At 42.8% G+C, this 25,354-nt stretch overlaps 2 protein-coding genes across 10 annotated transcripts; both read left to right on the top strand.

Moving 5' to 3' along the window:
- Positions 1-2,777: 2,777 nt before the first annotated feature.
- LOC112253085 (protein NDNF) lies at positions 2,778-15,270 on the top strand. 6 transcript variants are annotated; one of them, XM_024424990.2, is made up of 4 exons: positions 2,778-3,261; positions 5,938-6,148; positions 7,257-7,381; positions 13,198-15,270. In XM_024424990.2, exons 2-4 carry the CDS (start codon positions 5,976-5,978, stop codon positions 14,613-14,615), a joined length of 1,716 nt encoding a protein of 571 aa, XP_024280758.1. In that variant the 5' UTR covers positions 2,778-3,261; positions 5,938-5,975; the 3' UTR covers positions 14,616-15,270. The 6 variants fall into 6 exon arrangements, 2 of the variants coding, with proteins under 2 accessions (XP_024280758.1, XP_024280757.1); XR_002953934.2 differs by lacking the exons at positions 2,778-3,261; positions 5,938-6,148; positions 7,257-7,381; positions 13,198-15,270 and adding exons at positions 7,407-8,943; positions 9,745-9,811; positions 9,897-9,904; positions 10,252-11,751; XR_002953932.2 differs by lacking the exons at positions 2,778-3,261; positions 5,938-6,148; positions 7,257-7,381; positions 13,198-15,270 and adding exons at positions 7,411-8,943; positions 9,745-9,811; positions 9,897-10,066; positions 10,252-11,751.
- Positions 15,271-16,689: 1,419 nt separating this feature from the next.
- Positions 16,690-22,438, top strand: LOC112253436 (dnaJ homolog subfamily C member 9). 4 transcript variants are annotated; one of them, XM_024425415.2, is made up of 8 exons: positions 16,690-16,828; positions 19,264-19,316; positions 20,279-20,497; positions 20,608-20,748; positions 21,054-21,308; positions 21,404-21,490; positions 21,584-21,722; positions 22,156-22,438. In XM_024425415.2, the coding sequence occupies exons 3-7, from the start codon at positions 20,324-20,326 to the stop codon at positions 21,689-21,691; spliced, it is 765 nt and encodes a 254-aa protein (XP_024281183.1). In that variant the 5' UTR covers positions 16,690-16,828; positions 19,264-19,316; positions 20,279-20,323; the 3' UTR covers positions 21,692-21,722; positions 22,156-22,438. The 4 variants fall into 4 exon arrangements, with proteins under 4 accessions (XP_024281183.1, XP_024281182.1, XP_024281180.1 ...); XM_024425414.2 differs by lacking the exon at positions 22,156-22,438 and adding an exon at positions 22,020-22,117 and having other exon boundaries at positions 21,584-21,710; XM_024425412.2 differs by lacking the exon at positions 22,156-22,438 and adding an exon at positions 22,020-22,117 and having other exon boundaries at positions 16,691-16,828.
- The last annotated feature ends 2,916 nt before the right edge of the window (positions 22,439-25,354 follow it).

The raw sequence follows: 25,354 nt of genomic DNA on the forward strand, positions 1-25,354 counted from the left end.
CATAAGATACAGATGCTTCTCAGACACGGGGCAACGGAGGAATGAGATTTGCAATGTGCCCAGATAAACCCCCAAAGAATAAAAACAAGATTTTTTTTCCTGATGTCTCAGATTCGCTCTCGTCACTTTTGATTAAGACGAGACCACTGGAGGCAGTATCAGAGTTTTAGAAAAGAAGAGAGGAAAAAACAGACGGTGAGAGGAGCTGTAAATGATCAGATATAGGAGCGTGATCGGAGATCAGCCAATTGAGAGCAGGCTGTATTTAGTAATGAGTGACCTGCACATCAAGCTGTTAACACAGTCACCACGGCAAGTGGAAAGGAGCTCTGAATACAAATTCCATCCCCCCCTTCAATTGCTCCCCCATCCCAGGGGACTCGCTCCTTTATCTGTGAAAATGAAATGTGTTGTTGGGGCCACCCCTGGAGGTCCCTGCCTCCCTCCCTCTTTGCGTCTTCATCCCCTACATTAATACATTCCCACTCATTACCTCAAGACCTCCTGCCCCACCTCCAACTCCACCACCCCCATCCCCCACACCCAGGGGAGGGTAAAACTGATCCACAGGGCCACCCTCCTGTCCTGCCCGTTGTCCCTGCCCCTCTATTCTTACTCACACTCACCTACAATCTTCTTCTCCTCTTTCTGTTGTCACATGTTGGATGTTGTATAGCTAGATCTTTCACATCCCCCAACCCAACCTTCTCCCCTCCCCGTGGTGATCTGATCTGAGATGGTGAGATAGTGTATGTCTCTCTCTCTCTCTCTCTCTCTCTCTCTCTCTCTCTCTCTCTCTCTCTCTCTCTCTCTCTCTCTCTCTCTCTCTCTCTCTCTCTCTCTCTCTCTCTCTCTCTCTCTCTCTCTCTTCTCTCTCTCTCTCTCTCTCTCTCTCTCTCTCTCTCTCTCTCTCTCTCTCTCTCTCTCTCTCTCTCTCTCTCTCTCTCTCTCTCTCCCTCTGCCAGCTCAGGAGCAGATGGGTGGCTGGTGATGATACGTTGTTAAAAATAAAGATTTCTGTTAACCCGTTGTCAGCTAGCAACCTCTCTCTCTTTCTCAATTCAATTAAAGGGCTTTATTGGCATGGGAAACACATGTTAACATTGCCAAATATCTCTATCTCAAACACTGGCCAGGCAACACTCCACAACACAGTCACTGCACTGTGTTGCTACATCCAGTCACTCTACAAACAGTCACCATGCTGTTTGTCCCGTACAACTGAGCCCCCAACCCTAAAAATATTCCATTTAATACATGATCGTCATAAAGACGGTGCCTGCATTATGCATGACTTGTAAGCAGACATAAATAATGAATGAAAGTGGCAATTGTGCAGTTTCTTTCATGCAATTATTTAAATGAAATTTTCTCTCTTGGTTTTTGTCGCTCTCAGCGGACAGAGTTAGTCCAGTGACTGTTTGTTGATAAATTATTAAGGGCAATATAAGAGAGGGAAAGCTGTGAGATCAAAAGAAATATCCAGGCCAGCTCTGATGGCGCAGACCCCACCAAAGAAAGAAAGAGAAAATGAGAGATGGAAAGAGGCTCTGCGTTTTATGGGTGTCTGACCTGGTATACCTGTCATAGGCTAGCAGGCAAGCTGAGTTACCTTATAGATACAACGGTGACAGAGGTGGATTCTGGAACAGGAATACTTTCCTGACATTACTTTCAGATATGCTGATCCATTTCCCCCCACTAAACAGCAGCACTGAAATAAATGTAATATACACGCAGTCAGCTGTAAATGGGCTATAACCCCCAAAGGTCAATCAGAATCTAGCCTTCAAAGCATCAGCTATATCGTGCTCTGCCAGATTTTCAACTTTTAAAACTTCAGAGGGATTCTAAAGTGGGCCAGGGAGGGAGAAATAGGGGGAGAGCTGATAGCTTTGAAAGAGTCCAGCAGCGGTGAGGGGTCCTTCCTAAAAAAGGTGACAGATTTTGATACTGCGCCGATCATTAATATTCTCATTAATACATTTGCAGGAGGTATTGCTTTAAGCCCCCATATTGCATAGGGCTCTGAGGTTAGTATAATGACAGACAATACCCCCTCTGGGTGAACTGGCGCCATTCAGAGCTCCTCAATAGCCTTGCTGAAGTAGCTAAAGAATGGGTCAGAAAAGCCCTGGTGAGGGAAAAAAGAGGGGAGTAGCACACAATGCAAACGATATTGATTAAAGACCAGAGCAGAGAGTACCTACATGAGGCTCTCTATTGTGTGTCTTTGTGTGGTGATGAGAGGGAAGGCTGGGTGGGGTTGGAGAGCCACTGATATCAATGTGCTTCTTGCTCCTCTGAGAGCTGTACTTGTCCTCTACGTGGCTCCGTACCTCCTCACACCACACCACTCCAACCTATTTCCCGGCTTTAGACATTGCTTGCCCCACTTATATACTGTGTTGTGCTACTGTCACTGGCTGGTGTGGACACAGTGGTATTTCATTGACATGTCTTCTGTCTGTTAAGCCATTATTCTTGTGTTCATAGTCAATTAGAGGAACTCTTGGCACCAAATCAAAGGCCAGAACAAGATGTGATCTCAAGCTCCCAGTTCATAATCAAGACAGATCTTATCAGATCCTCCAGCGAATGGTTAATGTGGGCTAGCTTTGTATCATCACCCTCTCCCCATCCTCTGCCATTGTTCCTGACAACCCCCCTCTGCACACTCCCTTCACCACCACCCCCACTCTGCGACCTCACCATCCGTCCCCTCACTCTCACCCACTCACTCACTCAGTCACTCTCAGTCTGAACAGACACCCACACACACACACACACATACACACATGAACACTACACACGTGTGTCTACCTCTGTTCGATTCTTGCTGCTCACTTTACAGTGAGCTCGGGACAGGACTGGAGAATAGGAGAGAAAAAGAGGAGAAGAGAGGAGAGGAGAAGAGAGGAGAAGAGCGAGAAGAGAGAGAAGCTTTACTCACGGACTGGCTGACATTCACATAGCCATCACAGATCTTGTAGGACACGTACAGAGCAAGGCTCCACATGTGACTGAGTGGGACCTGCAGATACCCAATACTGTGTCTTGGGACCTGAACACACACATTGGGAGTTGTGCCGTGGTAGCCAGACACCTATTAAAGCAGAGAGGCAAACCCCAAGGAAGGGAAGGGGGCGTCCAACAACAATCTGAGTGTTGACTCGAGCTCCTCCTCCCGTCCGTCTCTCATCCTCCTCTTGTCCATCTCTCCTCTCATCCTTCGTATTCTGCTCTGGAGTGCACTGTGAGGTAAGGACACGCATGTTGTCGTTGTCAAGTGCCTGTGTGTGCATCATCTTGAAATGTTCACATCGATAAACAAGCCTGGATGTTATTCAAACTTGTTTTCTACATCAGAGCCTTTTTTTTCTCTCAGTCTCAGGAGGTTGGAGAAAGCTATGTGGGGGTTTGGAGTACTTTGCATTTGTTGTCGGTGGGACAAATAGATGACGCAGATAGTGAAGCTTTTATGTTGTTCTTCTTGTTTTTATTTACATCATTTTCTGCATAGCTTTCCTCTAAACCATTGTATGTTTGACTATGACTGCTTGCTTGTTAATCATTTGTCTGGCTCCCTGTCCGTCAGACTGCCTCGTTCTCTGTGTCTCTCTGTCAGCCTGTTTCTCAGTCTGTTCCTCTAGTTCCCCATAAGAGTTGCTAAGTGTGAATGTGTAGTGGGAAGTGATAGCAGACGGAAAGAGGACCTATGCAATGAAGATCCAGCAAGGGTATGTGTGTGTGTGTGTGTGTGCACATGTGTGTGTGTGTGTGTGTGTGTGTGTGTGTGTGTGTGTGTGTGTGTGTGTGTGTGAGAGAGAGAGAGAGAGAGAGAGAGAGAGAGAGAGAGAGAGAGAGAGAGAAGGAGAGAGAGAAAGACGGGGTGGTGGATGTGAGGGAGAGAGAGAAGGCTAACACACTCAGACACTAGCAATGGGGTAGAAAAACAGCCGTAAAATCTTATCAAGGTCCAGCTCCCCCTACCCTCCACCTCCCACCCCCTCGCCATATCATGCACCCCCTCATGCCATTTAATCTGTCCCTCCAACCCACTCAAAGGAGGCAGATGGGACCCCTGAGTCTAGGACAGAAGGCATCTGACACCGTGTCCATACTGATAACTTACAGTAGGACTGAGCACTCTGAAACTGACTCCAGGCCTGTGTGCACTGAGACACCGCGAAGGCTGATTAGAGATAGCAAAAATAAAGAAATTAGATAGGAGCGACTTACTGTAAGAGAGACAGAAATGAGAGATGGAGGAAGAAAGAGAGACATGATAATAAACTCAATGCCCCAATCCTGTGGCAGGAGAATGTCTGTGAGGACCGCGTGTGTATTTATAGAGAGCTTTGGTTAAGTTCACCATTTTCTCTCTCTCAGAGAAAAAGGTGCTGTATAGAACCCAAAAGCCTTTCCTCATAGGAGAACCCTTTGAACAACCCTTTATCGTTCCAGGAAATACCCTTTTGGTTCCAAGTAGAATCGTTTTGGGTTCTAACTCTTTCCACAGAACATTCTATTTGGACCTAAAAAGGGTTCTACCTGGAACCAAAAGGGGATTTATCTGGAACCAAAAAGGGTTGTCCTTTTGGCTGTAATTTGCTGAGGAGACGTATGCATATTTTATCAGCAGGCACATTTAGAGAAAAAACAAGTCTGAATGAGAGAGAAAGACACAGAGAGACAGAGAGAGAGAGAAGGGGTGTGTGAGAGAGAAGAGAACAGAGAGACAGAGGGGGTGGGGGGGCAGAGGTCTGGTTTATAGTATGCATGTGGCACCAGTTATGAGCCAATTAGACATGGAGCTGTAGTCAACACCACTTAGCTTAAATTGTGTCTTCTTCCATCACACTTTCTCTTATTTTCCTGTCACAGTCTCTCTCCATTTCTCATTCTCTATTACTCTGGACCCCATGTCCTTCCCCTCCTCTCATTCTCTATTACTCTGGACCCCATGTCCTTCCGCTACTCTCATTCTCTATTGCTCTGGATCCCATGTCCTTACACTCCTGTCATTTCTCTCATTAGTCTCTCTCTCTCCCCCTCCCTCTCTCATTTATCTTCCTCCCCATCTCCCTCTCTCCCTGTAAAGCTTTATGGGTTGCTCACTCCTCTACTGAGATAATGAGATCCTCCGTACTTTGTAATGATGCAGCTGTTGTTGGTGTGGAACTTGGAGGTCCCAGGGCCTGATCAAGACTCAGATTCATCTGCCTACTGCCTATGTACGATTGTCATCTGATCTGCAGGGCACAGCCTTGACGCTGACAAACACACGCCAACAAGAGGACGTTTTTGAAGACTGTGACTTTGAACGAATGCATTTTCTCTCTGGAGACAAGAGCCAAGACCTGTAATCATATCTACAAATCATCACAACAGCGAGAACAGGAAAGAAAAAAAACATCCCAATCTGAAAACGGTTTCAAAGTTCTTGCAGCTTTGTCTGCTGTTGTCAAAATAATCTGTATTCCAAATGGATTATACTAAAGCACCTCCAGGTGTTGTTTACATCAATCCAAAGTAAATTGGCTGCTTTTCTCCGATAACAAGGGATGTAAAAGACCATGAAAAAATACCCTATATTTAGAGAACAAACCCATTTGAACTACCTTACTATAAATAGAGATATACAGTAAATTCAAAGGAATCCACTTCTGAGTGATATTTGCAATCCACCTCACACTTTGAAAGTCGTACAATGAGGGATTTTACACCACGTGTCAAGCTGCGCCATACAGATCCAGAGTATTATAGCAAGACAGTTTGCTTTCCTGCATGAATAATTCCGTGTGAACAGTGGAAATGTTACCTCACCTTAATGAATCATCTGCTGCTAGACCTCTTTAGTACTTGATGAATGGTAGGAGCAGAACTATGTGATGGAACTGATGGATGCTTTTTACCTTTCCCCTGATCTTTCAGTTCCTGGGGGACGGCATAGTGGTGTCTGAGTGTGAAGGATGGCATCGATGGCCTGGCATCTCTGCCTGGCCGTGTCTCTCCTCTGTGGCACCCCCTGGCCCCAAGGACACTCAGCTCTGGCTCCTGAGAACGAGGTGCCACTCCGCCCCACCGCCTGGCTGCCTGATGGAAAGGTCACCACCATGCATCTGCCCAAAGGACGCACCCGGAGGTACAGCACAGAGACCCCATCAGGGGAGGTGGATAGTATTGCACACTAAATGTTTGTGTTCCATGTCCTGGACATAGATTGAAATACTTAAGAGAGGCCTCTGTTTAATATCCTGTTTTTGACCAACTTTATACTGTCACTACAAAGGGCTATAATTACAAGGTACCTACATGGTGATTTCCTGTGTAATTCCTCATGGGTTTGAGCAACAACAATGATGGTCTTAATCTTAATAGCCATTCCTTTAGTTGTTGGAAAGGCAGTGGTTCAGTGCTGTGGCCCCATGGACAGGAAGAGCAGCCCACTTGGCCCAGGCTCTGCTGATCAGTGCCAGTTGTAGAGCTCTAACACTGGGAGCTGTAAATTGGAATCTGGGCATCCGTGTGAGCTGCAGTCTGTCCATTGATGCATTTGTGCATGATGAAACAACATTTTTAGAAAATGAGAAAAAAAATCTGTTAATGATGATTCTAATGAATCAATCAATTAATCCAAGTATTACCCTTCACAACTTTAGCATGGCACAGCTGTTGAGAAACAGCAGCACAGTAGCAGTTGATCCAGAACATACATGTAAAAGAAGGACGATACTTTTCAAAGGGCAGAGTAAATATTCTGGTGGCTGTGATAACATAGAGGTCAATTACGTTACGTCTCGATATTGAATGACTCACCTTGATGAGTGATGCTGGTGACAGTACAAAGACGATCAAATAATGATGTCAGAATCAGCCGGTGATAATGATGTAATGGTCAGTTGGTGAGTTTGAATCTAATTCTATTGTGACGATGAACAATAAGCTTGTAGAAGGAGACTATAATGTCTAAGCACAGAGATGTGGTGGGTCTAATGTGGAGATGTGAGCAAAGAGATCTCTATCTGTACAGCGCAGGTCCATGGAAGTTCATCACGGATTGTTAGTTGACCTCTCCTTCTTAACTTTATGGGTTTATCAGTGTATGGAGAAAAAAGCTGATAGACATTTTGTACATTTTTTAAATGCCTTGGTGGCTACATGTTACAGTACCTTTCTAAGTGTGGGACAAAAAAGGCATGAAAACGTTTGAAGTGGAATCTCTTTTTTGTGTGGTACCTAACTTCGTGCAGGCTGTACTTCACACTGAAGAAGAAGGTTGCGATGATGTCTGTGACCGTCAGTCCCTGTGACCTCCCCATCGAGTGGACCCTTGAAGCCCGAACCCTGAAGGACAAACCGCCTAAGAGTCTGCACTGTGAGTGTGAAACACTGATAGACAATAAAAGCAATTACACATAACACCCTCTCACATGTAATTTATATTCATATCAATTCGGTTTCATTACACCACAATCCAATTCAAACTGGAGACATTTATTTTTGACATAGTGGCCATTAAAAGACTAACCCTGGTCATAAATGTCTACAAGATAGGAGAGACTTAATCAATCAATTGGTCTTGTTCTCTCTTTCCACATCTTTGTTTTCCTCTCTCTCGCTCTCTTACTCACACCCACAGTACTGAGCCCAGGATACTGAATAAAACCGGTTTCGTATATCACTGGACAATCTTTCCAAGCATTTTACCTTTTGCTTTCTTTAATTTCAAAGCAAGAAGGACAGTAATATATCTAAATGTCACACTTTTTTCCTGAATGTAAGAGAGATTAGACTGAAGTGTTGCCAGTACTTGAGAATAAGAGAGTTAAAACATTTGCCATTTCAAATAAGACATATACTGAGTGTGAAATAGATAGGTTTGTACAGAACGGCATGCAAGTTCTACTCTGTACAATATAAACTGAAATTCAGCTTAAATTAGACCTTTACCATTCCATTGAAAATGTATCATATTCTCGCCCAAGATCAGACTCTGCAGTTTTTATTTGTGATGCTATGGGCTAAGTGAAACCCGAAATAGAGCATATCTGGTGAAAACCTCTTCAAGAGTTGCAAAGATATAACTTGAGTGACAAAATAAAGAAGATATAAATCTAAGCTACATTACTACATTAATTTAAATGTTATAATAATCTATGCTTGTGCATCAAAAAAAAAAAAATAGTACATCGATTAAACACAAAAGTTGCCTATTTAGGCCAGAAATGAACATCCTCCATGACCCTCATCAGCCTGCTTAGTTAAAATCAGTGGCTATTCTAGATGGACAGACAGCTTTATGAAGTTAACAGCGACACATACACTGAGTGTACAAAACATTAGTCTTTTTCTGAGGGCAAAGGAGGGTGTAACTCAATACTATGAAGCCGTTCCTAATGTTTTGTACACTCAGTGTAAATCATTCAGTGTGGCTTCCCAACCTATGCTAAATTATTCAGTTTGATTGTGTAACATTTGGTACCCTTTCATTTCAGTAATAAAGAGTAACTGCCCCTAAAACCCAGGAATCCCTTTGAAAACAGTATATGTGGCATTGATGTCAGAAACATTTATTCTAGTGTCGAAATTGACTAAAAAGTGTACATTGGATACATTTGGTAATAAAGTCAGTATCGTCTAAAACGGAGTGAAACCTCCATACTTCAGAACGAGTAAATGACGGTTGGGGTTGGATTACGATGTCAACATATCATGCCCCCTTTTTCCAAGCTCCACGTGCACATCGCCCCTCCGCCCACGTCGCTTCCCTTCCTTGAATGTGGCTTCATTATTTCTTCGCCCTCAACGCGTTCAAAGAATCACGGCGTGAAAAGCCCAATACGGATTGCACAGCCAACAACTATGGTTTGCATGCCCTGCGGCTGGACCCTATCACGCGGAATAGGTGGTTGGAGTTTATTGCGGTCTCCAGTGGTGGTGAGTATACCGGTTGCTAGACCATAGACTGCTGGTGATGTATATTTTGATCATCATTATCACTGTGATCGCTAGCATAGCTGACTTTAGCTAACTAGTTAGGTACCAAGCTAACGTTAGCCTACCTCAGTACAATTCGGATTTGGCTTGGAAACATGATAACATTTCAAAAGAAGGCAAATAATTAGTAGCAACACCTTTTGTCATGATTCTGATGTCACCAGATAGCCAGCCAACTAAGATTGAGGAAACCACCATATTTTAGCTAGCTAACGTTAGCATTGCTAGCTATCTTTGACGAACTTTTCTAGTAACAGTAATGACAACATTGGCATCTCTCTAAAGTCAATTTGATGACATCATAATATGGCACAGTTGTTTCCTAATAATTATTTGCGTACTTTAACAATGTCGTCATATTTCCATGCAGCTCTAAATTAGTGTAATTTAGACGAAACTGTCACATTAGCCGCAGAGACGAGATGCAACCCATGTAGGGCACAAATAGATACTGAATGCAGCTAGCTAGTACCACCATAACTAACTCATGTCTGACAACAACAGTGTAGTGACTAGCAGCAACAAACTTAAACCAACCCAGGGCCATAGCAAAATATGTCATATAGTTGGTTGCATGGTGTAACGGCGTCACTGCCCTGAATCTGATCCAATCTGGAGCCAGTCAGTTTTACATCTGTAAAACAGAATTACGATCCAAATGAAATGACGTTATTTTTCGAGCTCTGTTTGTTTATAATTGAGGGATGATGATGATAATCCTTGACCCTGTTTTTCTGTTAGATAAAGTGCACAGTTGGGTGCCAGACTGATCCCCTGGTCATGAATGGACCTACCAAAAGGAGCAAAGGTGGGTATCATAACATGTCCAGCAATGTGATTGCAATGGTTTAGAGACCTCCAAAAATAATTTAGTTCACCTGTTATTTTCACAGCTTCTAAGGTAAGACCTCAGAATAAAAGTTGTCATGCGACACAATTACTCGTGACACCTGTTGCCATTCTCCCTCAACGATGAAAAGGACACGCCATCATGAGGCCTCTGATAGTGGCCCGCGTTACTGCACAGATGACACAGTCGGCTTCATCAACAACAACAGGGAATGTGTGTTATGTGAAAAGTTGTATTAAAAAATACATGGCTGGATAAACTAGTAGGCTAATTCCCCAGCCAAGCAAATACAATTAGTAGATACATTTTGGTTAAGTGCATTAGCAAAAAGCTTTGTCCTTTCTTTAGAACAAAATGCAATTTACTACTTGGCTGTCTATTATATCACCCTGTCACAGGCCCTCCCTGTCAACACAACCTCATAAGATTGCCTGCTGCAGTTGTTCGAGAGCTGTCCAGTTTACAGCCAAACATCCAGCATAGAGAAGACCAACAAGGGGGCCCTCATCAGCATCATGCAGACATGCCCTGGTGTAACAGTATAACTTTAGACCGCCCACTCACCCATACCCGGGTGCGAACCAGGGACCCTCTGCACACATCAACATGAAGCATCGTTACCCATCGCTCCACAAAAGCCGCGGCCCTTGCAGAGCAAGGGGAACCACTACTTCAAGGTCTCAGAGCAAGTGACGTCACCGATTGAAACGCTATTTAGCGCGCACCACCGCTAAATAGCTAGCCGTTTCACATCCGTTACACTGGCTGTGAGCATTCCTATGAATGGAACAGTCAATCACATGTTGGCAAGTATCTGGTTAGCAACCTTCACCTATCGGTGGCAACTGCTTTCACAGGGTCATCTTCTGTACAAATACAGAAGGTAACCTATTTCATGATACATTTGATAACCCAATTGTGAAACATTTATGTAAACTGATTATTTGTTGCTTATTTTCTAATTCTTAGATGCATGTAGTGTCCAGGGTACAACCTAGCCTGGTGAATCCAGCCTGATCGCTGTGTTCATCATTCTACTTCACTTCACATTTTAGGATATCTGAAGTGAAATAGAAAGGTGAACGCAGTGATCAGGTTGGTTCCACCAGGCTAGTCATACCCACGATTGATATTGTAATCGTGTGTGACCAACCAGTATCTTTGATAAGGGGCCAGGAGCTGATCGATGCTGCTATGCCCATCAATGGGATGACCAGACTCACGTAGGTTTAGTCTGACCTGTTCAAACTTCTACATAAAACCTGTTTGTGTAACCCAGATGTTACCTATGTGTTCACAGAAACATGTATGGAGCCAGCACATGTAGACTTGCAATATTATGTGATGAAGTCCAGACTGACAGACAGGCTTGATACTGATGTTTTTGAATGGAGACCTGGCACTCAGCATTCAAATGTAACTAGACACAACTTATTTGTATTGTCTTTTTTGTTTGTTTTTGAATGCTTTCAGTCAATGAGGAGAGAGAAACCTTGTGTATTCTGCACTGTGATCAGGGAACTCCTGTTATATACAGTATAACACACAGAAAGGTATGACCATACTTGACATGTTTTCCAAGGTAGCCCCATTACCACCAGACAAAATACCAATAGGCACAGTATCTGTATCACCTGGGAATGACAATGAAAGGTGTACATTGTTATGTTAGCTGAACACTGTTTTTATGGCAGTGGTATTAAAACTTTTTCAGCGGGGACACCCACTGCCGACCCCATATCTAATGACAACCTTAAAAATCTGTAAAATTAGATTTTCACAACAACAAATAAAATTGAGATCTGTTGTATACATTTACTCAATTGTATTTTTCAAATGATCTTCCTCTGTAAGGTTTGTATATTGTCCCATGCAATAAATAAAACATTCAGAGTACAGATTATTATGTGATGGGTTGTTTATTCTACATGGGCCTGTTACTACTTTTGAAAATGATCAAAACTCTTAGTTTAGAATATCTACATAAATTCAGCAATTGCATTCTTCCCATGTCACTCTGTAGGATACTGACCTATTCAAAACTTCCTCCGGCATCTGACCATCTGCCTGTAGTTATTGAACTCAACCTGCAGGAGGTTTGTTGTGATTGAGTTTGGGGGAAACGGCTGCGGGCAAGGTTCTGTCAGATGGGTGTCTTGGTGGTGGAAAGGATACGCCCACATCAAACGACACCTCCAAGCCAACTCATGTTTGGCTTCAATCATGGCCGTCAATCCCATTTTATTTATAAAGCCCTTCTTACATCAGCAGTTGTCTCAAAGTGCTTATACAGAAACCCAGCCTAAAAACACAAAGAGCAAGCAATGCAGATGTAGAAGCACAGTGGTTAAGAAAACCTCCCAAGAAAGGCAGGAATTTACAAAGAAACTTAAGAGAGGAACCAGGCTCTGAGGGATGGACAGTCCTCTTCTGGCTGTGCTGGGTGGAGATTATAAGAGTACATGGCTATTAATGCCAGATTGTTCTTCAAGATGTTCATAGTGGTGATGACCAGCAGGGTCAAATAATAATCCCAGTGGTTATAGAGGGTGCAACAGGTCAGCACCCCAGGAGGAAATGTCAGTTGGCTTTTCATAGCTGAGCATTCAGAGGTCGAGACAGCAGGTGCGGTAGATTTTGGGGGGGGCAGTGCATCCGGTGAGAGAGATGGGAGAATTAGAGGGAGCATACATAAGATCACACAAGACACCAGACACCAGATAAGACAGGATAATTACACCAGATAGGACAGACTGACCCTTGCCACCCAGCACATAGACTACTGTAGCATTGATACTGGAGACTGCGAGGGGGGGGTCGGGGGAAACTGTGGCCCCTTCAGACAGGGCCAACCAGGCAGGATACAACCCCAACCACTTTGCCAAAGCACAGCCCACACCAAAGTGATATCAATAACTTAGTACCCTGAGAAAAGGCGGAATAAAGCCCACAAAGTTCTTCCCCACCGCACGAGCCAAAGGGGACGCAAAACCGGATAGAATGATCACATCAGTGACTCAATGCCGCCAGCATTTCTTGAGGCGCACGCCAAAAAACTAGGCCAACTCAGCAGGTGCAGTTCCCCTTTATGTCAGGAGAAACTATAAATGCTTATGGTGAAAAGGGGTTCATATGAATAAGGTAAACTCTTTTTAGCACTTCATTGATTATAGTTGAGTACTGTATGAATTAAAAGTAATCAAGATGCATATTGAACTGTAAGACTATCTTCAATGACTGTGAGAGCACGTTCTGTCTAGTTAGTGTAAGTCTGTGTGTGGCACTGTGTGCATGTATGAGGCAGAATATTCATGACCTATGGCTTAACAGTGTTTTCTGCACAGGGAGTACCAAGAAGAGTATGCCAGAGGTGTGGTGGAGAGGACCTGGAACTAAAGCCAAGATACACACCTACACTGGCAATGCCATGAACACCTACACAGGTCCTTCGTACGCCCCAGCATCTATCTACATCCTCAGGCTGCGGTCCAAGGACCAGGACACCAGGGCTACTGTGTACCTCCATGAGGGCTCTGGGACCTCCTGGGCCTTCCCACAGCTTCCCTCTGACTCCCATGTCCACACCCTGGGTGTAGGAATGACCAGTGTCACCCTCAGCTGGGCCCCCAGTGCCCCCCTCAAAAGGCTGCACACCCAACGCAGCTATGACTACTGTGTCCTCGTCAATCGCAAACACAACTACCGCAACCTTTGTGCCGCCCAGGAGGGCATCAGGAAGGAGCGGGAGAAAGACAAGAAAAGGGAGAAGGACAAACAGAGGAAAGTAACTGTGTGGCCGATTCTCAAAGACTGGTGGTGGCAGCAGTGGGATGCTGACACTGAGCTCCAGTCACCCGCTGCGCTCCGTAATGACTATGGTCATCTTCAATGTGTTTGTAAGGGAACAGAGAGCGTGTGCACGGTCTCTGAGCTCGTCCCTGACACGCAATACTACTTTGACGTTTTTTTGATTGACAGGCTAAATGGAACCAGTGCCGCATATACTGGAACATTCGCTCAAACACACGAGGAGGCCCGACCAGCTATCACACCACTTAGGGAAGGGGAGCTCCGGTGGGTGACCTTCCGGGATGGAGGCTCAACCTCTGGGGAGATCTTTAGCTTCCGCCCCCGGGGCTGGCAACAGAGTGGCCTGCTCACTCTACAGAGCTGCGAAAGCAGTGAGAAGATCAACATCACTGTTTCCAGCAAGGGCAAAGAGCTCAGCTCCCAGGCTGTGGGAGAAAACCTGGCTCAGATCTGGCTCCAGGGCAGCCCTTCCTACCTCATCCACTTGGAGAAAGAGGGAACGGCAGCTCCCAGACAAGCTGCTCCAGGAGTGCTGAAGGCCTCTGTTAAGATGCAGGTGTCCTCCACTTACCATCGTCAAGGGATACCTTCGCTCCCCTCCACTCTGCAGATAAAGTCTTTCAACAGGCTCAGGAGCTGTGAATCTGTCACCCTGGCCTGGATGGGCACAGAGGAGAGGAGCCTTTACTGTGTGTACCGCCAGAGGCTGGGTAAGGGGGGTGGTAAGAAGGGAGGCACGGCACCCTGCCTGGGGCCTGAGTCACGGTCGGACACTGAGAGGGTCCTGTGTAAATACTTCCAGGAGCTCAACCCTCGAAGGGCTGTCACGACAGCCGTGATCGGAGGCCTGGAGCCTGGGGTGGCCTACATATTTGATGTCTATCTAATGAGACGCTGGGGGATCCCCATAAAGTACAGCAGCAAGACAGTAAGAACCAGGAAGGAGTGCTGAGCTGCTGCCCACTCCTAGTCTCAGTCTGCAGCAGCATTGGACTTAACAAAGAGATGATTCACAAAGACTTACCATGAAAAAGTAATTCTACTACGAGGGAGACTGTTAAGAAATGTGGTACACCCTGTGAAGAGTGGTCACATTTGAACACTGGTACTCATGGATTGGGTAGGAGTAGCAGAGGGATGACTGCACACCAGCAAAATTCATTCCATTTCAGTAACCTGTGCTTTTTGTCTTTTTGTTTATATTTGTTGATGATGTGCCAGTTGTCTAGGTACTAATTGTGTGACTGAGTACAAAGGAGGATATACGTTTTTGATTAATACAAATTTTTAGTGAAGACTGTGCCAAAAAATATGCAACAGAAGCAGATAGAGATTTGATTATACTTTGCAATGGGGAGAGAGAACTTCTGGCAATGACCTACAGTATATATTTAGTGCTGCATTGTTTTGTTTCAATATTCTACAGGCTTAAAACACAGATAGGGTAATCTATTGATGCTTAGCGCAAAGTTAATGTGTATCTTGTGTTCTGCTTTCGCATGAAGTAGATAAAATTTGTTAGCGACTAGCTTCATTGTCGTTGATGTATTATTGTGCTATACTTCAAATACACCAATAAACACACATTAGGTATCTGTATCCTGGAATCAACATTCATCACTATCCTCTTTTGGTTGACTTGTCTCTTTGCTTAGTTAGTTGAGAAAACAAATTGAGAGATCAACACACCCCTACCCTATACTAACTTGCATTTATTTATCTCTAGGCTGCTTAGATGATTACTACAAAACTAAAGAGTAAGACTAAAGATCATAAATCTCAAATCTAAAGAACATGATTTAAAATACTTTCAATGACAATATTATTGATATAGAGGCAATAATGATTGAGAGATCACTGCACTTCCTGATTTGACCTCATTAAGAAATGCTAGCAGCCATGACTGAATTCAAACTTGAGTTGGTTTTTGGGTGTGGTTTGATGTGGGTGTCTCTTGTTGTGTTTGAAGGTGGGAACAGGTAGCCAAATTATATTGGCAATTAGCTTCAGCTGGCTGGTGTGAAATAGTGGCAAAGTTGTCCCTACCCCATTGAAGTTGAAATTTAAAATGGTAAGGAATGGTTAAGATTTAGGGTAGGTATGTCCCAAGGATCCCGGATAACACTGACCAATTTCAAACAAAATTGACCATGGGCTTTACAATGGCATCGCCTGCAGCTACTCCGAATTGATGATTACTTGGGAGCAGCCAGCTGTGGGCAGGATTAAATTAACCCAAACCAAGGAAAACTGTTAGGATATCCTTCATTCAGTTACATTTTTTTCTTCCTATCAATCTGTTTTGGACAAGACTGACTTTATGACCAACATTTACCTATTTACACTTTGTAGTCAATTTTGACACTAGAATAAATGTTTCTGACTCATATCGATTCCACATAGGCCATTTTCAGAACGAGAAGTTTTGTAGGCGAAGTCAGTTTTTTTTTTATATATATAAAAAAAGTACTACTTTTTCTCCCAGATTTCGTGGTATCCAATTGGCAGTTACAGTCTCGTCTCATCTCGGGAAAGCCGTGCGTCCTCCGAAACAGAACCCAACCAAGCCGCACTGCTTCTTGATACAATGCCCGTTTAACCCGGAATCCAGCCGCACCAATGGCGTTTTGACCACGTGCTTTAAGACCCAAACGGCGTTTCATACGACAGAGCCTGGACTCACTCGAACCCAGAATCTGTAGTGGCACAGCTACTGATGCTGTGCCCGACCACCCCGCCACTCGCTTAAGTCACTGTACCTGCTTCAACAGACAGAATGGGTGTTCGTCAACCTGTGCCTAAAATGATTGACACAAATAGTTACCACAGTCAAAGTCATAAACCCCGCCCATGTAAAAAAAAAAAACATGTATCTTCTAAAAATGAGATTTGAAACCTAACCTCCACCAAACTGCTAACTGTATGCCCAACACTAACCTTAAATTAAGACATATTAAGCACGTTTTTCATTATCTTTTACGATAGACTTTGCTGCTATGGTAACTAGTGAAAGCCACACAAACGTAACATACGCAACAACAAAAAAAGAAGCGCGTTTACGCTACGTACACTCCGTTGACAGGACAGCGCGCCAAATTTTGTAAACAAAGCAAGTGAAGCTTTCAACCAAATATCCACCATTTTGATAAAGAAGAAGGTTTCAAGGTAGGTAGAGGTTTTAAAACGCTATTACAAATAACGTTATGAATAACGTGTGCAGACAATAATTGTTTTGAAATCATTTACAGGGGCTTTCTGCACTGCATTTAAAAAAAAGAAAAAAAAGGGCGACATTGCCACTGTTTTGGTAAACAAGAGGGCTGGAGAAATGTAGCGAAGTACGTAAGCGAACCACTCAAAATTGATGGACAAAACTAGCTATGCATGCATACATACAGTAGCTACAAGGACTGAACATCAACGGGAATACAATTGCAGTTTTAATCATGTTTTGACGCAATACAGTGTTAGCCTAAAATGTCATTGTTTACAAACAATGGAGTTAAACAATATTGTATTTAGGGTTCTGATGGGGTATAGCAGTTGAACTAAGCTCATGAGTGATTTATAAGTTATATTCTTCAAGAATCATTGGCTATAACGTTATGTGGTTACATTTCTCCAGCCCTCAGTGATATATATATATATATATATACACACACACACACTTGAAGTCGGGAAGTTTACATACACCTTAGCCAAATACATTTAAACTCAGTTTTTCACAATTCCTGACATTTAATCCTAGTAAAAATTCCCTTTTCTTAGGTCAGTTAGGATCACCACTTTATTTTAAGAATGTGAAATGTCAGAATAATAGTAGAGAGAATGATTTATTTCAGCTTTTATTTCTTTCATCACATTCTCAGTGGGTCAGAAGTTTAAATACACTCAATTAGTATTTGGTAGCATTGCCTTTAAATTGTTTAACTTGGGTCAAATGTTTTAACCATAAGTTAGGTGAATTTTGGCCAATTCCTCCTGACAGAGCTGGTGTAACTGAGACAGGTTTGTAAGGCCTACTTGCTCGCACACACTTTCCCCACACATTTCTATAGGATTGAGGTCAGGGCTTTGTGATGGCTACTCCAACACCATGACTTTGTTGTCCTTAAGCCATTTTGCCACAACTTTGGAAGTATGCTTGGGGTCATTGTCCATTTGGAAGACCCATTTGTGACCAAGTTTTAACTTCAATTGTCTTGATGTTGCTTCAATACATCCACATCCTCCCTCATGATGCCATCTATTTTGTGAAGTGCACCAGTCCCTCCTGCAGCAAAGCACCCCCACAACATGATGCTGCCACCCCCGTGCTTCACGGTTGGGATGGTGTTCTTCGGCTTGCAAGCCTCCCCCTTTTTCCTCCAAACATAACGATGATCATTAAGGCCAAACAGTTATTTTTGTTTCATCAGATCAGAGGACATTTCTCCAAAAAGTACGATCTTTGTCCCCATGTGCAGTTGCAAACCGTAGTCCGGCTTTTTTTTATGGCGGTTTTGGAGCAGTGGCTTCTTCCTTGCTGAGCAGCCTTTCAGGTTATGTCGATATAGGACTTGTTTTACTGTGGATATCGATACTTTTATATCCGTTTCCTCCAGCATCTTCACAAGGTCCTTTGCTGTTGTTCTGGGATTGATTTGCACTTTTCTCACCAAAGTATGTTCATCTGTAGGAGACAGAACGCGTCTCCTTCCTTAGCGGTATGACGGCTGCGTGGTCCCATGGTGTTTATAGTTGCTTGCTATTGTTTGTACAGATGAACATGGTACTTTCAGGGGTGTGGAAATTGCTCCGAAGGATGAACCAGACTTGTGAAAGTCTACAATTGTTTTTCTGAGGTCTTGGCTGATTTCTTTTGATTTTCCCATGATGTTAAGCAAAGAGGCACTGAGTTTGAAGGTAGGCCTTGAAATACATCCACAGGTACACCTCCAATTGACTCAAATGATGTCAATCAGCCTATCAGAAGCTTCTAAAGCCATGCCATCATTTTCTGGAATTTCCCAAGCTGTTTAAAGGCACAGTCAACTTAGTGTATGTAAACTTCTGACCTACTGGAATTGTGATACAGTGAATTATAAGTGAAACAATCTGTCTGTAAACAATTGTTGGAAAAATTACTTGTGTCATGCACAAAGTAGATGTCGTAACCGACTTGTCAAAACTATAGTTTGTTAACAAGAAATTTGTGGAGTGGTTGAAAATGAGTTTTAATGACTCCAAGTGTATGTAAACTTACGACTTCAACTGTATATACAGTACTATTCAAAGTTTGGACACACCTACTCATTCAAGTTTTTCTTTATTTTGTACTATTTTCAACATTGTAGTATAATAGTGAAGCCTTCAACACTTTATTTATTTTTGCTATTTTGCACCCCAGTATCTCTACTTGCACATCATCATCTGCACATATATCACTCTAGTGTTAATGCTAAATTGTAATTATTTCTCCTATTGCCTTACCTCCCTAATCTTACTACATTTGCACACACTGTACATATATTTTTGTATTGTGTTATTGACTGTATGTTTGTTTATCCCATGTGTAACTCTGTGTTGTTGTTTTTGTCACACTGCTTTATCTTGGCCAGGTCGCAGTTGTAAATGAGAACTTGCCTCAACTGGCCTACCTGGTTAAAGAAAGGTGAAATATATACAAATATTTTTAAAGATGGAATCATGTAGTAACCAAACAAGTGTTAAACAAAGTAGCCACCATTTGCCTTTGACAGCTTTGCACAATTTTGGCATTCTCTCAACCAGCTTAACCTGGAATGCTTTTTCAACAGTCTTTAAGGAGTTCCCACATATGTTGAGCACTTTGTTGTCTGCTTTTCCTTCACTCTGCGGTCCAACTCATCCCAAACCATCTCAATTGTTTTGAGGTCGGGTGATTGTGGAGGCCAGGCAAGTCTCTTCTTCTTATTGGTGACCTTTAGTAGTGATTTCTCTGCAGAAATTTGACCACGAAGGCCTGATTCACGCAGTCTCTTCTGAACAGCTGATGTTGAGATGTGTCTGTTACTTGAACTCTGTGAAGCATTTATGTGGGCTGCCATTTCTGAAGCTGGTAACTCTAATGAACTTATCCTCTGCAACATAGGTAACTCTGGGTATTCCTTTCCTGTGGCGGTCCTCATGAGAGCCAGTTTCATCATAGCGCTTGATGGTTTTTGCGACTGCACTTTAATACATTTTTAATGTTCTTGAAATTCTCCTCATTGGCTGACCTTCATGTCTTAAAGTAATGATGGAATGTCTTTTCTCTTTGCTTATTTGAGCAGTTCACGCCATAATATGGACTTGGTCTTTTACCAAATAGGGCTGTCTTCTCTATACCCGCCTACCTTGTCACAACACAACTGATTTGGCTCAAACACAAAGGAAAGAAATTCCACAAATTAACTTTTAAGAAGGCATACCTGTTAATTGAAATGCATTCTAGGTGACTATCTCATGAAGTTGGTTGAGAGAATGCCAAGAATGTGCAAAACTGTCATGAAGGCAAAGGGTGGCTACTTTGAAGAATCTCAAAGATTAAATATATTGAGATTTGTTGAACACTTTTTTTGGTTACGACATGATTCGATATGTGTTATTTCATAGTTTCAATCGCAGATTTCCCTTTTAACCTAAAGTTGAGAGATCGGGATGTGGCTACTCGACCAGTGTCAAGCACTGTTCAACACCTCCAGCCTCTATGGGGTGCTGGGCGTTTCCAAGGATGCGACAGACGCAGAGATCCGACACAGCTACTACAAGGTGTCGCTCAGGGTTCACCCAGATCGTGCTCCCGAAGACCTGCAGGCAACAGAGAAATTTCAGGTGGGAAAGTGTCATCTAAAACACCTACTCAAATCTGCAGTTAGCCTAGTTCACCTAGCTAACTGTCTAGAGTTGTATTTTACTGTATTTACCTAGCCCCTATCTTTCAGGTGCTTGGGAAGTTATATGCCGTGTTGAGTGACAAGGAGCAGAGGGCAGTGTATGATGAGCAGGGACTTGTGGCTGAGGAATCTGACTCACTGCAGCAGGACCAATGCTGGGAGGAGTACTGGAGGTTGCTGTTCCCTAAGGTAGCCTAACTATATAACTATCTAAAGCTGATTAACATCTTCTCCATACACCGTATTTACTTTTTAGGCCCTCCTGAGAGAACTTTTCTTTTTCATACCTTAGCCATAAAATAGTCACTAGACGTGTGTAATTTTGAGTAATGTACCTTAATCATTACAAGACTGTCATCAGCATCACCCAGTACCATCTTCCTCTGTATCTCCCCAGCTTCTTGACTTTCTTTATCCGCCTGGAAGCAAATAACAAACACCCAGTATAATGTCACAATTAGAATTTGTTCTAACAACCATCTCTCCTTCATTAGATCACATTGGAGGACATCCAGGAGTTTGAGAGGAAGTACAAAGGCACGGAGGAGGAGAGGCAGGATGTGATGCAGATTTACCTGCAGCACCAGGGGAACATGGACGCCATCATGGCCTCAGCCCTGTGCTGCTCTCAGGAGGACGAGCCCAGGATCACAGCCCTTATACAGACAGCCATCCAGGCAGGGGAGCTCACGGCCTACCCTGCTTTCACCCAGGAGAGCACCAGGAAGAAGAAAACACGCAAACATAAGGTACAGTGTGCTTTATACAAATACTTGTACACACTCACTTCCTCTGTTGGTAATTCTTTTTAGTTCATATTTGTGAGAATACTTTGTTCTTCCAGGCTGATGAAGAAAGACAAGAAGCTGAGGAGAGGCAGAGAGAGATGGGACTCAATTATGCTGATGACAGTCTTGTAATTATGTTAAAGGTAAGTTGAATCACACAACCAAGATCTTAACTGGTGACTGTTTTAGGGGTTCAGGTACAGCATTAATGGTGTGTATTTTTGTCTCGTTAACAGCAAAAGCAGAAGTCCAGAGAGCAGAATTTAAACTCTTTCCTGTCTGACCTGGAAGCTAAATACTCCAAGGGAGGAAAAGCCAAAGCAGGAGGGAACGGAAAAAAGTGAAGACTTCAAACCCTTGAAGGTAGAGGTTAAGGTAAAAATTTGATCAAAACTTGACACCTGCATGCCCCCTAGTCACACATCTATCACGTATTTCGTTACAAATTATCTTACTGATCTAAGCTCCGCTAGCACCTCTGCTGAAAGTAGAATATGGCTTCTACTGCAGTGAGGTGAATTGTCCCAGTACTTAAACAGCCCCTCTATTCCCTCGAAAGTCTCCTGTGCCTTACACTAAGCCCTCATCACATTAAGGTTTGTTAGGAAAACATCTAACACCTACCTTTTAGTTGGAGTCTCTCTAAGGCTTGTCTTTTCTCTTCCCATTAAGGTATGCTATGTGAAACCCCAAAGTTTTGTGCTTGTCTTTTTTACATGGGAAAATAAAGGTAATGTGCTTATAAAAGTACAAAGAAGCCAGTCGAAGCATGTCAGTCTTCAAAAGGCTTTTGTTTCTCCCTGCATAGTTGGACTTGCCATTCGGGTCATCCTACGAAAATTGTCTTTCCTGTCCCCTACCTTAACCACCAGGATAAACACGTATGTTAGATAATGACATGTTGTTTTAATTTAAGTGTTTTGTTAATAAAACATATGTAAAACAGATATTGCAAACTATTTGTATATAGTGCGTTCAGAAAGTATTCAGACCCCTTGATTTTTTCCCCCCACAGTACTACTTTACAGCCTTATTCTAAAATGTATTAAAAAACATGTTTTTCCTCAATCTACACATAATACCCCATAATGACAAAGCAAAAAAAGTTTTAGACATTTTTACAAATTTATTTAAAATGAGCTATCATATTTACATAAATATTCAGACGCTTTACTCAGTGACTTGTTGAAGCACCTTTGGCAGCGATTACAGCCTCGAGTATTCTTGGGTATGACGCTACAAGCTTGGCACACCTGTATTTGGGGAGTTTCTCCCATCTTCTCTGCAGATCCTCTCAAGCTCTGTCAGGTTGGATAGGGTCGTCGCTGTACAGCTATTTTCAGGTCTCTCCAGAGATGTTCGATTGGGTTCAAGTCCGGGCTCTGGCTGGACCACTCAATGACATTCATAGCCTTGTCCCGAAGCCACTCCTGCATTGTCTTGGCTGTGTGCTTAGGGTCGTTGTCCTGTTGGAAGGTGAAGCTTTGCCCCAGTCTGAGGTCCTGAGCACTCTGGAGCAGGTTTTCATCAAGGATCGCGCTGTACTTTGCTCTGTTCATCTTTCCCTTTATCCTGACTAGTCTCCCAGTCCCTGACACTGGAAAATATCCCCACAGCATGATGCTGCCACCACCATGCTTCACTGTAGGGATGGTGCCACGTTTCTTCCAGACGTGACGCTTGGCATTCTGGCCAAAGAGTTAAATCTTGCTTTCATCAAGATTAATCTATAACGAAACAAAATGTGGAAAAGGGGAAGGGGTCTGAAAACTTTCCAAATGCACTATATATACACAGTTGAAGTCAGTACATACACGTACATACATTTAAACTCAGTATTTCACAATTCCTGACATTTAATCCTAGTAAGAATTCCCTGTCTTAGGTCAGTTAGGATCACCACTTTATTTTAAGAATGTGAAATGTCAGAATAATAGTTTAGAGAATATTTTGTTTCAGCTTTTATTTCTTTTATCACATTCACAGTGGGTCAGAAGTTTACATACACTCAATTAGTATTTGGTAGCATTGCCTTTAAATTGTTTAACTTGGGTCAAACGTTTCAGGAAGCCTCCCACAAGCTTCCCACAATAAGTTGGGTGAATTTTGGCCCATTCCTCCTGACAGAGCTGGTGTAGCTGAGTCAGGTTTGTAGGCCTCCTTGCTCGCACACGCTTTTTCAGTTCTGCCCACAAATTTTCCATAAGATTGAGGTCGGGGCTTTGTGATGGCTACTCCAAAACTTTGTTGTCATTAAGCCATTTTTCCACAACTTTGGAAGTATGCTTGGGGTCATTGTCCAGTTGGAAGACCCATTTGCGACCAAGCTTTAACTTCCTGACTGATGTCTTGCGATGTTGCTTCAATATATCCACATAATTTTGCTCCTTCATGATGCTATCTATTTTGTGAAGTGCACCAGTCCCTCCTGCAGCAAAGCACCCCCACAACATGATGCTGCCACCCCCGTGCTTCAAGGTTGGGATGGTGTTCTTCGGCTTGCAAGCCTCCCCCTTTTTCCTCCAAACATAAGGATGGTCATTATGGCCAAACAGTTCTATTTTTGTTTCATCAGACCAGAGGACATTTCTCCAAAAAGTACTATCTTTGTTCTCATGTACAGTTGCAAACCGTAGTCTGGCTTTTTTTTATGGCAGTTTTGGAGCAGTGGCTTCTTCCTTGCTGAGCGGACTTTCAGGTCATGTCGATATAGGACTCGTTTTACTGTGGATATAGATACATTTGTACCTGTTTCCTCCAGCATCTTCACAAGGTCCTTTGCTGTTGTTCTGGGATTGATTTGCACTTTTCGCACCAAGTACGTTAATCTCTAGGAGACCAAATGCATCTCCTTAGCAGTATGACGGCTGCGCGGTCCCATGGTGTTTATACTTGCTCACTATTGTTTGTACAGATGAACGTGGTACCTTCAGGCATTTAGAAATTGCTCCCAAGGATGAACCAGACTTGAAGGTCTAAAAAAATAAAAATAAATTGGAGGTCTTGGCTGATTTCTTTTCCTATTCCCATGATGTCAAGCAGAGGTACTGAGTTTGAAGGTTGGCCTTGAAATACATCCACAGATACACCTCCAATTTACTCAAATGATTTCAATTAGCCTATCGGAAGCGTCTCAAGCCATGACATCATTTTCTTGAATTTCCCAAGCTGTTTAAAAGCACAGTCAATTTAGTGTATGTAAACTTCTGACCCATTGGAATTGTGATTAAATTAAATAATCTGTTTGTAAACAATTGTTGGAAAAAGGACTTGTGTCATGCACAAAGTAGATGTCCTAACCGACTTGCCAAAAGTTTGTTAACACGGAATTTGTGGAGTGGTTGAAAAACAAGTTAATCCAACCTAAGTCTATGTAAACTTCTGACTTCAACTGTATATATTTTGCAGAAAATATATTTTTCTCCCACTCTAAATGTCATAATACATTAGAAAGTATTAGTTATTTAGTGGATTACTTAAACTAATGTCAACTAAATATAACTCATTTACAGGGAATAGCTGTCCCTCAATTTCATGTCAATGGTGTTACGCCATTAAATAACATTTATAAAAGCAACATCCTTGTGAACTTCTTCCTGGGTCGAATGTTCATTGGAGCTGTTTTGAAAAGCACATGGTGAGTCTGCAGTAGAGGTCGACCGATTTATGATTTTTCAATGCGGACACCGATTATTGGATGACCAAAAAAGTCGGTAACGATTAATCGGCCGATTTGTGTTTATTTATTTGTAATAATGACAATTACAACAACTGAATGAACACTTATTTTAACTTAATATAATACATCAATAAAAATCAATTTAGCCTCATAAATAATGAAACATGTTCAATTTGGTTTAAATAATGCAAAAACAAAGTGTTGGAGAAGTAAAAGTGCAATATGTGCCATGTAAAAAAGCTAACGTTTTAGTTCCTTGCTCAGAACATGAGAACATATGAAAGTTGGTGGTTCCTTTTAACATGAGACTTCAATATTCCAAGGTTAA

Source organism: Oncorhynchus tshawytscha, linkage group LG06 (genome assembly GCF_018296145.1).
Source record: "Oncorhynchus tshawytscha isolate Ot180627B linkage group LG06, Otsh_v2.0, whole genome shotgun sequence".
Classification (NCBI taxonomy): Eukaryota; Metazoa; Chordata; class Actinopteri; order Salmoniformes; family Salmonidae; genus Oncorhynchus; species Oncorhynchus tshawytscha.